The sequence below is a fragment of the Rhea pennata genome, chromosome 11, assembly GCF_028389875.1.
Source record: "Rhea pennata isolate bPtePen1 chromosome 11, bPtePen1.pri, whole genome shotgun sequence".
In the NCBI taxonomy this organism is placed as follows: domain Eukaryota; kingdom Metazoa; phylum Chordata; class Aves; order Rheiformes; family Rheidae; genus Rhea; species Rhea pennata.
The window spans coordinates 11,495,577-11,507,500 of NC_084673.1; the positions used below are offsets into that span (position 1 = coordinate 11,495,577).

The window sequence follows — 11,924 nt, forward strand, 5'->3', positions numbered from 1 at the left end:
GCTAGCAATTCCATGCATCACTTTGGTATTTGTGTAATTTCATTTTCATATCTGCACCACATTTCTAGCTGAAAATACAGTAGTCCAGATCTGATCACATTCAGAATTCCCTGCTTGGAAAAGGAATCACATCTCATCCTCCAGAGATCCTTCATTAGCAAATGATCAGTCTTTCTTTATGGTACTAAAGCATAATGCAGTTCAAGAAGTGTTCACGATCCGTTTGAGAAAGTAGGACTGTATCAGAAGTTCATGACACAGTAGCATTGTTTTTGCCAATGCAGTGAAACAACCTGCTTTGATTACTGTGAGGGCAAATGTAACCCTACATGCGCAGTTGCAGAGTATGGACCCAGTATTTTTACGACCTTATTTCTATTATAGAATTTTGTAAGAACTTCTTCTCTCTTTGATTACTTCTTGTTCCTATTAATTAGACTAAGTTCAGAAATATTTTAAGATACACGAAAACAAAAAAATCTTAAGATCTCTCATGAAGTGCTAAGACAGACAGTTCTCAAAGACCAAAGAACTGAATTCAAAGAACACAGAAGGAGAGTAGTAGAAAAGGGAGGGAAATCAGTAGTTAGGGGAAGCATGAAATAAATTATATTTTATATATATATATATACACACATACATATAAATATATATATATATATATATATAAAAGAAGCCAGTAACAAAAGACTACGTACAGGGGACGTCTACTGATTGAATGATCAATGATTGATTTTTCTGCGGTTAAAAATCTACCTAGCAGGAATTCTGAATAAAGATGCCAAGTTAGGTAACTTTCATAACATCTGAACAAATAAAACTCATCCAAACACTCTCTCTTTATAGTTGCATATATTAAGAACCATCTTTTACCTAACAGTTCAGGCATGTAATCTATTACGCTAATAATGTTGGTGCTGTTTATTTCCTTTGATGAACTCAGCAGCAAATAAAATTCTTTTCTCACCCAAAAATGTGTGACCATAACCACCAGAATAATTTCAGATGCACTGTACAGTGTATCAGAGCACCTTTTGGTCCATGAGAATTTGACCTTTTTTTTTAATATAGTATGCAAGCAGGATCTGTTGCACAAATTTTAAATACAGTATGTATATCAGATTTGGCATTCTGGTTATTTCAAAGATCACAGAACTCCAAATAGTATGTGCTACTTTGACTTTGCATATTAATTTCTATAGTATAGTTTCATTATTAGTATCTAGCTACACTAAGAAGAAACTGATGGTGAGGATGGAAGGCCTGTAATATGGAGTTGAGTATATGCATGTTAAGAAGCACCTCAAAATTCTTGTGAAATGACTTTTTTTCCAATATGCTGACTCACATTTGTGAAGCAAAATCTTTGTGTTACTTACTTTAAAAATACGATTTTGCTTGCTGTAAGGTCTGAGCAATGTTGGACAAGTCGTTTAAATATCTATCCCACTTAATCTTAACTTCATTACAGGAAATTTGGCTAAAGTATCTCAATTCACCTTGTGACTATCTTAGATGATTCATCTTGAATATTCATAATAAATCTCACATATTTGATGAGAACTACTCTTCAAGAACAGAATAAAGACTCATGATCTGACCAAAAGCCATTATGGTCTTTCAGTCTTAGGAAGGATTTTGCGTTGTCTCATCTCAATTTTTCAAAAATACCTTCTTTTTTAAATTTTAGTGAACAATGAGAAATGAAAATTGAGATTCACTCTTTTTTTACTGTTTATTAACTGTATTTGTATTATTTTTGAGAAATGTGTGTTCCTAATTATGTTTTTTTCTCTGTAATTTTAAGCTGTATCTCTCTACCTACTGTTACAGAAGAGAAACAATTGGATTCATTGTTTATGAATGACTTCACTGAATGTATTTTGTGGTCAATTGTCATTTCTGCCTTTCAGTTATAATACAATAGTTTTTGAAAGCTATTTTAAAATCTGCTTATTATGAAAGCATACACCATGTTACAGATTTGAAACAAAATGCATGTTTAAATTACTTTATGAATACAAAAAATTCAATCCATTTAACTTAATCTGCGACCATTAGCACTGCTTGCACTTGACTTTAGTTTCTAAATAGGTTATATAATTTACCCTATTGCTTGCTTCACTACATAATATTTTTGCACATTATATGAAGGGTAGTATTAAAATAGTGAAATATATATAAATTTTAGAGACCTGATATGAACAACAGGAAGGAAAGAGTTCTCTGTTAACACTTCTGTTGTTCAGTTGTGCACTAAAATGCTGAGATGGTGTGCAAGTGAGATTTAGATTGAGTTGTTACTTTTTGCATGAATACTGCAACTCTGATTTTGATGAAAACTGTTGTTCTCTATTTTCTGTATTTTGTCACTTCAGGTACTTACAGAGAGGCTCAAGTGCATGCTTAATTTCAAGTAAACCATGTACAACAGGATCCTGCTCTTCTGAAGTCACTAGAGTTTTGCTGTTCACTTCAATATTGCTGTAGCAGGCCAAATATGCCTTCATCTTGCATGTCCTATGCAAATGTTGTTATGAATTTGTTGCAATGATGCTATGAGTCAAGTGCTTGTGAGATGCAAAAAACTCAAAACAACTGCCACTAATACTTCTCTATTAATAATATCTTAGATTTTTTTCAGATTATTGGTTAATAACTACATCCACTGGGGTTCAAATAAATGCCAGCGCAAATGGGAATATAAACCAAATCTGAGTTGTGTTTCTTCAGCTGCTTTGTGCAGACTGTACTAAAGAAACAGGGTTTGTTCACTCAGTTCTGTTCTGGCTTTATGAATAATTAAATCTCTTCCCTGATACTAGTACCTCTTTGAGACATATTTTTTTCCCTCATTATATTGAATTTTATAAATTTTATAATTCTTGACATAGGAAAGACAGCAAGATTAATGTTGTGTAAATGTTTCAGTGACTATCTGTGTTAATTTGTAAGTGAATGACTTCAACTGTATCCGCATTCTTCTTGTTCTGCTTTCTAGAAATATTCTAGCAAGTGTATGTGGTTAGTATAAATTGGAAATAGGTGTTTGAAATTTATGTTCAGTAATATTGAGAATGACTGATTTTTTTCAAGAATACAAGTATGTACTTCAAAACCTGATTCTTAGAAATCATTCTCATCCAGGTAAGGAAGAGAAATACACTATGTGACTTGTGTGTCTTCTCAAAGCTAATCAACACAGATTGGTTTTCAAATGCTGTACTGAGTAACTTACACCCACTCACTAATGGGCTACATACAGTTAAAAATTATTGCCATACATTACATAATTCTGAATAATTTACTCAGCTCTAGGTATCAGTCTATCACAGAATTTATTTGATAAGTTCAGGATTTGTTTTTCTTTTACTTAATTCTCAGCTTTGAAGCATGAGAACCTTTTTTAATTTTGTGACTCACAGGCTTGTGTCACTTGAATTCACAGTGAATAAACTATGAAAACCTGCAGTAGCTACCGTATTTAGCGCAGATGGTTTTTTTCCACCATGAAATACTTCAGATTATATTAAAATCAGTTTAAGTTGCAGCATTAGCGAACAACCAACATTGTTCTACTCATATCTTAACTTCTTCTGTGCCATACCTCCTTGCTTATAGTCATTCACGTTAAAGGCAGGCACATTATTTTACAAACACAGTATCTAAATGGCATGTACAGTATGCCCATAGGGCCAGACTGGGATCTATTTGCTAGATGTACAGTGTACATTTTAAGGCACACTATAGGGATGGAGTTTACATTTTGATAACTCTGTCCTTTCTTTGCAAAGATGATCACTATCTGGAAATGTTGCAAAAATAAACGTTCATCTCTAAGAGTGGCCAATGCATTATGTTTTCATTTTATATTTTTCTCAAGAAAGATGTGTGAAAATGTGAATTTTAGGGCATTTTAAAAGCAAATGTCCACTACTATGTTACATTTTATATACATAGATATGTTTATATATATATATCTAAATATATAAAATGATTGTAGGAGCTCATACTATAAACTTAGCTTTAGTACAGTACTTTAAATATACTGTAATTAATTTTCAATTACACTTCTGCACTGCTTCTTTCTAATGCAGAGCTTGATACCAACATAGGTTGATCAAAAAAACAAAAAATTCAGAAAGAATATTATTGTCTTATCATGCAATGTAGTAGGCATCCTGTGGCACTATTCTCTTATCCAACTTATTTACAATACTGCTGAGTACATTATTTATAAATATTACAGTGTTTCTCTTACTGGATTTTTCATGGCACCCAGCAGTTATTCATGACACTAGTCCTATCACACGTGAGTTTCAATGAATGAATGTGTATGTGTCAGCATTGGTGCTGAGGTTGCAAGTTCAGAGGCTCCATTTTGTGATTTCAGAGCAGCACTGTACTCACAAATGTCCAAGAAAAACTCATAGTTCTTTAGTTTCCAATCTTTAAACTTCTTTGATGTTAAGTTGGGATCATCCAGAAGGCTGTTGATAACTGTGAGGTCCCCTTCCTTCGCCTATCAAATTCCAGAAAGACACAGTACATGTCAAAATCAAATTTATGCCACATTTTGTACTTAGTTATTTTATGCCTTCTTTCATTTTAACACAAAGTGCTAAGGAAACTAGTACTGATGCTTAAATCTTTTACCTATATTTGGGAACTCTAACAGCTTAAGCTGTTTTGACAGTTCAGTCCTTGGCACTTTCAGCAACACACCTATAAAGAGCAGCAAATACTGCTAAATTTCTTTTCTTTCTTTCTTCTTTCTTTTTTCTTTCCTTTTTTTTAAGACAAAATATACCTGTTTTTCAGTATTGTTAGTTTCTCTGGAACTTAATTCTTAGCTACAAAGAAAGTCTCATCTTTGGGAACTATTAAGAAATTATGCATTAAGTTCACATCATTCATACACAGAACTAATAATAAAACCTTACTTTTAAAGTGCTCTTGAGAACTCTGATGTGGTGAAGCTTTTCGTTGATAACTGGATCATTGCATCTCTTTACAAAAGACCTGCGGAACTCCTGCTTGGTGGAAGGACGCTGTTCTCCAAAAGCTGATAAGCTAGCTTGTTCCAGAGACTTGTATAACTCTTGCAAACCATCTGTGCTCTCTCCAGTTTCATTTTTGTTTTCTGAAAGAAAATAAATAAATAAATAACCCAACAACAAATCCAACAATTCAGAGAGAATAAGACAAAGTCTCTAAAAGTATCAAGGAATATTGCAAATCAGTATATAAAATAACCGTCTAATAGTCTTCCAATTTTCAGTTTGATAAAACAAGGCACAATATGATCAGCAGCAAAGTTGTTTTTTTTAGCATTACCCAGGCATTTTAGATACAAATTCCAATACAGTGACTGATGCACTGCCAAAATTTAACAGTTCAATCACAAAAGCCCTGCTGAGAACAATGGTAATATTGCTACAGCTTTCTATGGCAGTATGGGACTCGGTCCCAGTCTCTCCAAAAACTTACCCTCTGCACAGAAACTATTATGCCTTCTAATAAGAACTTTCTCTTCTGTCTTTTCTTCTGTTACTTCCACCGACTTTATACGCCCCTTAACCCGGACATCTCTATTTCGTGGAAGGCTTTGACTACGTTGCTTCTGCGGCCTATGAGAACTATGTTCTCTTTGACATTCCGCCAAAGGGAAAGGCCCATCCCGTTCATGATTGTGACGCCTCTGAACTGGTAATGTTGCTTGTCTTCGTTTCTCTGGTGACATTCCAGGCTGACCACTCATATATTCTGTATCAGGAGGAACAGTCTGAAGAAAATGGAGCCCTGAACTGGTTAATGGGGTCTCTATCAGATCTTGCCATGAACGTCTTTCACGGTAGGGAGGTCTGCATCCTGATGAGTGTGTGCTTCCTGCTGCATCTTGTCGAGAATCCTCAGCAGAAGAATGAGAATATGTTGATTCACTTGAAAAGTGCCGACCATGTTTGGGTTCAGGGAATGGACTTGAAGAATTCACCTGAAAAGAAACAAAAGCATCTGACTATACAGCATCATTTTGAAGAGACCCAAGAAAATCACTGTTTGTGTAGGACACTATACGACATATACTAATAATGAACTGATATGTGTTTTGATATGTCATAATATAAACCTCTCTTAAATAAAACATTACTAGTGCCATTTTCTAAGTGCTATATTTCAACCACTCCCTATTCTTGTTTTGCACATTCTCTGCCCATGAGCAACTCCTGCTGGAAACAGTGCTGGGAACATTGGTACAGGTCTTCTAAAGACCTATTCTGTTCACACTTGGTCCAGCAGTGTGTTGTAAATCCATGAAAATCCCAAAAGGAAACATAAATGGATTTCTTTTTAAGGGGACAAATATTTCAGCCAAACAGGAAAGAAATACTTCAGCATCCTGGAAGATTTTTGAATTTGGTGGGGGGGGGGAGGGGGACTGTTGAACTTATCGAATAATTTTAATTAAATTCTGCTGGCTCTGTGCATCATTTTAATTCAAAAATAAAGAGAAAGGCAAAAAAAGTGAAAAAACAGAAAGGGAGGGTCTTAACCTGTATCCCAGTTGATAAAACAGCATCACATGGGTGAAAATCAGTCTGAACTTCACCCATGTGATGCTGTTGCCTCAGTCACTCTTTGGTTCTGGCTGTGTGAGGATCGTGTCATTCACGCTGAAGAAAAATCTGAAAGAAAAATAGAGAACAGTCCTATCTGTGCTTAGAAACATAGATTAATTATTATAGTCTATGCTCTGTATATTAGAAATGTTCTTATCTGCTACTAGAACCTGTTCATATACAAAATAGTGGGTTTTTTCCCCATACACAATATACGAGTATATGAGTAGTATTTTTATCAGCTACTTAACATCTTATGATATTGTTACAGAAAATACTGTAACTAGAATGGTATTTTATATAAGCTTCATTTTGTAAAAAAAACCTTACCTCTGGAGACACTTTTCTTCTTAAAAAAGTTCATACTAGTATTGTGTGAATAGGATCTGATCTTAATTTCCAGTATCCAATATTCATACTTGAAATACAGTCTCAGTTAATAAAAACTAGTCTCAGTTAACACAAACTATCCCATTCAGCACTCTCTTCTCACACCGTAGTAAAATCAACATTTGAATTCTCTCTCTGTACTGAGTGTAGTTTTCCATATCCTACAAAAAGCTGCAACAGTTACAACTCTGGAGAAGCAGCTGTGTAAGGAGACATTTTCCCCTCCCATGTTTGTAATGGCTTATTTTGGAAACATTCAGTTCTTTGTGCGAAACAGCAGTACTTCGTTCTTAAAGTGAGCTCTGTCTCTGTTCTGCCTTTTAATTAAATATTCCAAAACAAGAAAATTGCAAATCAACGCACACACGAATATTTTAGTGACCTACTATCAGATGTAGTACTTATGACTCACTGAGGGTGTTTGATGGTATGTGTCACACAGTGCCGAAGAGCCTTCCTGCTTCAGTGTTAGAGAGCCGTCAACGTCATCCTGGTCGCTTTCACTCCAGTAATCTGCTAACAAAGAATTTCAGGTTTCATCGGTGGGTTTACTCACAAGAAAGCCTATGCATCATTTTCAAAATATCATTAGCATGCAAAGGTAACCATTTCAGAGTCACCTAGGTGGCTTGGCAGTCACTAAGGAACAGACTTCTGAAAATGTCTGGTGCTTAAAGATGCATAGATGCACAGAAGAGCTTTCAAATGTTTCATGATTACAGAAAGCAGGTTAGGCACCTAATTCCTATTATATGTAAAAATTGGTTCTGGCCAAACGCTTTCAAAGGAGAACTTCCTTGCAAATGCCAAAGCAGAGAGAGGCTAAACATTTAGTTCAACCGTCATCAAATACCAGGTTCCAGCATAGTTAGTGGAGAGAAAGTCTGTCACCTGAGCTGAGCTCAGTGACTGTGACATCTTGAATTACTCTAAGGTGATGAGCAAATCTGATGTCTCTGATTTAGAGATCATACCTCAGTCTTAACCTAACATTCTGTTTATCACTTGTGTTAAATGTTTCTTCAAACTATTATTCTAGATTTTCTCTGCTGATGGCACTATTAAATATAGTTCTTAGAGGATATGCATTCTCATGAAATTGATGTTTTAAAAGACATGGCACATACAATAATCACGTCAGTTACAAAATGTCCAATTTTGTTCACATAATGAATAGATGTGTACTCTCTTGCTCTCCTCTTCTAAGTATATTGTCAGAAATGTTACCTTCATCTGGATGAATATCCTTGTCATCAGGTGTGTAACCAATTGCTGCAAGGCCCAGACGATTCATCCATCTAACAGAGTAATAAACAAGAGGGATACTTAAAAGAAATATCTAATATAAATGTGAGGACATACATATTCTTAAAATATAAAAAAGTCAGAGCAAACGGTTGGTCCAAAAAAACTGAACACTGTTTAGGCTGTGACAAGTCATCATTCAGATGTGCATATATCAACACATATTCAGTGGTTAATAATTTCAACTAAGTGAAGGATGTTCCAATTTATATGCACTCCAAATGTGGACTCCTATCCACACCTCTGGAAGCATGTTTCCATAGCGGACTATCAGACTTCCTGTATTTTATTCTGCTGCCTAAAAAACTGAAGAATCGTGGTATCAATCTTCCTTATATCACAAAGAAAACGTGAAGCATACAGGCCAACATGTTAATTTTAGCAACGATTTTATATGGGGTTTTTAGCAGAATATGCTGTGTAGAACAGAGAATTCTCAACTTTGTTCCACCTTAAAAAGAATCAAAGCCTCTCTAAGCTGCATGTACAAAATGTTGTGTGGAACAATTCCCAGAGACTTTGCGCAAAGAAACGTATTGCATTTATTCTGACTGCCATTTCTATTCAAGGCATTTCCTGAAAATACTAGTAAAATACTATAAATACAACAATGATCATCATTGTATGAAAACCTGTACTAGGAAATAAATCGTATTAAATTTGTATACTCAGAAAGCTAGACTAGACATGACATTACACTACTGACTTAGTCAAGATTTATGATACTGGTATTACAAATTTTAATGTTTGTAGATACGGGATTTCCACATTCTTATTTGTTCTTTTTAATACAAACTTTAGGTTTCCAAAACAAGACTTCATAAATTGAAAGTGCTTCCATATTTGCATTTCATATCAGATCTTCTAATTTCTTGCTTTGTTGTAATTAAATTAAGTTTGTCCCAAAATACTATTCTTTTTTTTCATTAGCAGACTATTATAGTTTATTTTGGGGAAAGTTCCGCTGGAGTTTTTCTTTATTTAAGATTACTGGCTTCTTATACAATATATAATTGAAAGATAGGAAAAAAGAACACAACAATAATAAAGTCATTTTCTAAAAATAATGTCAGCAGATAGAAATTTATAGAGAAACAGCTGATTTTCATCAACAAGGAAACATAACTAAAGAAAAAATACCTATTAATAGAAATCTGTAATGACTGAGATGTATTCTTAACTATTCCCTTACACAAACCCAACAATTATTTACAATGTTAGTAATTTCCTAGTATATTGAATGTGTTCTCTAGAAGCAGCTCTTTCCTCTTTAACACTGCAACATTAAATTGGTTAATAATTTTATTCTTGGCTGATGAATTGTATCGTGACAAAAACATCTTTTAAGACTTCTCACGGGAGACATTAATAAACAACACATACTGTATCCTAAGGACAGATTTTGTGCAGATTAAAATAAGTAAATTAATCAGTGCAATTCTTTCTCACTTTTACTAGAACAAAATAAGCTTCTTAGGACCTATGTGAATAAATAATTTGTCAGATGGCATAGTATATGAAAGATGGTCTATACTGCAAAGAAGCAGAAAATGAATGAAAAGTGAACTCTGCTAAAAATAGATGCAGCTCAGTATGTATTTATTGATCTAATGCTCAAAGCAATGCTCTGCAGTTATCAGAGCAACGATCTGCTTTAATATCAGACTCATTGTATGGACTTCAGCAGATCACCCTATCAATGTCGTGACTTAAGTAGCCAAGTGGGAAAATAACATACATACTTCTTACTTGTATAAAGTTATTACAAGAATTAGCTTACTCGCAAAACTATAAAAATATGAAGAATTGTACAATAATACTTCTTTACCTTTCAGCATTAAAAAGAACTAACAAAGTAAAATATAAATGGAAATAGCCATTAGTTTTCACAATATCAGCTGCAGGGTTAGAGCTGCCTACAGGCAGAGACATTGTTCTTACCGACATGGCAATTACTTATCTTACTATAGTGAAGGAATTAAATTTCAAATGGATTAACAGGCTTACTGAACACTTTATTTTATACAGTGCTCTCCACCATAATTTCATTCAACAAAAGGGCATCCTGATCACTTGACTGATATTTGCTTCTCTTGAAAAGTATACTATGTACTGTAGTAATTCAAATCACAATGTACCCTTACTCATTATTAAGCATTTGTATTCACTGTTTTTAAACTATTTTTGAGTAACTGTTGAACAAGCTACTTTCAAAGTTATTTTAAAGAAGTATTTCCTTTATTTAATTTTTTAAATAATAATATTTATTTAATTTATTTTCCTTTATTTAATAAAGGAATACTTCCATTTTTATGAAGAAAACAGACAATCAAGCTTATAAAAAAAGTCTACCATGTTGACACTCTACTTCCCTGGAAAGCTTGACATCTCAGTCATTTGGTTCTGAACTCTGTGCTGCATGCCTTATAGGCAAACGTCAAGTTCAGGAAAGCAAAGCGAATGTGTGTTAGAATCTTTTAAGGCATAGACGGCTGCATGTTTAATCAAAGATCAGGCAGTGCAAGACCATATGCTACCCCTGTCAAGCAGCTATAGTGAAAAAACAGGAGATCATTTGTCTATTTTAAGACAGTTACTCCTTCATAGCAGTTTGAATTCCATGTGATCTCAAGGAGCCGTGACATATCCTGGCAGGTACAGGTGTATCAATCTTACATGTATATTCTGGCTCCCTCACTCTTCTTCCCCACAAAATTTAACTTTTTTTCTTCTTTGGTAAGTTTTCATTCTCAGAGCTAGGTAAACAATAACTTAACACTGTGCACATTTCATGCTAAATACTGCTCTGTGCTTGAGTGGGTTTGAGTCTAGAGCACAAAACAAATCACAAGGTTTGTGTTCTACATAGAGATTAGCTGCGATGCACATGGAGCTGTACTAAGTATCCCAAGGATACTGTGCTACAACTGACCTTCAGAGTCGTACTCATCTCCATAAGGTACAGTATCTATCTTACTGAAGTAAAGTGTAACAACTCGTAAGTGACCAAAATAACATTTTTATTACTTTCATTGCTTTAATTTAATATGCCACATGCAGGAAATGGTAAGCCTCAAATAGAGGCATGTAAGCATGCAAGTAAATTCTGTACTTCGTCTCAGTGGGTTTTGTTCTAAATAATCAGACTATGCTTTAATTAATTCTGTTGATTAGAAACAGACACCACTGCCACTGTCATTGCTCTAGGATAAAACAGAGCTGCATGGTAGGACATTAAGTTAAATTTACTGAGATAATTATGGTTAGTATCAGGGAACTACAGCCCAAGGGCTGTTCTGAGAGCCTGATTCCACCCCAAGGCAAAGGCAGGTTTACAAAGAGACTGAGGGCAGTCATGCACTAAGTAGCTATGACAATACTCAAAACTTGATACTGAAGAGTGAGTCATGGCTGAAATGCCCTGAATTGTCTCCTCAAGCCAACAGTCAGGAGTTCTCTTACTGATCATCTAATGACAACACTGGAGAAATGTTAAAATGGACCAAACAGCTAGAAACATTTCCATATAGCTTTACAGTCCTAACACACTGTATTAAGAACAAAAATATGCCCTTACTTATAATACAAATGCAGTTAAGTATCTATTCG

At 34.5% G+C, this 11,924-nt stretch overlaps 1 protein-coding gene across 1 annotated transcript in view; it reads right to left on the reverse strand.

Annotated features, from left to right (window-relative positions):
• Window positions 1-4,306: 4,306 nt before the first annotated feature.
• LOC134145213 (connector enhancer of kinase suppressor of ras 2-like) overlaps window positions 4,307-11,924 on the reverse strand; it is a 206,653-nt gene continuing 199,035 nt past the window's right edge. The window contains 5 exon segments of the mRNA XM_062584516.1: window positions 4,307-4,522; window positions 4,944-5,143; window positions 5,491-5,995; window positions 7,423-7,526; window positions 8,238-8,308. Coding sequence (XP_062440500.1) covers window positions 4,307-4,522; window positions 4,944-5,143; window positions 5,491-5,995; window positions 7,423-7,526; window positions 8,238-8,308 — 1,096 coding nt within the window.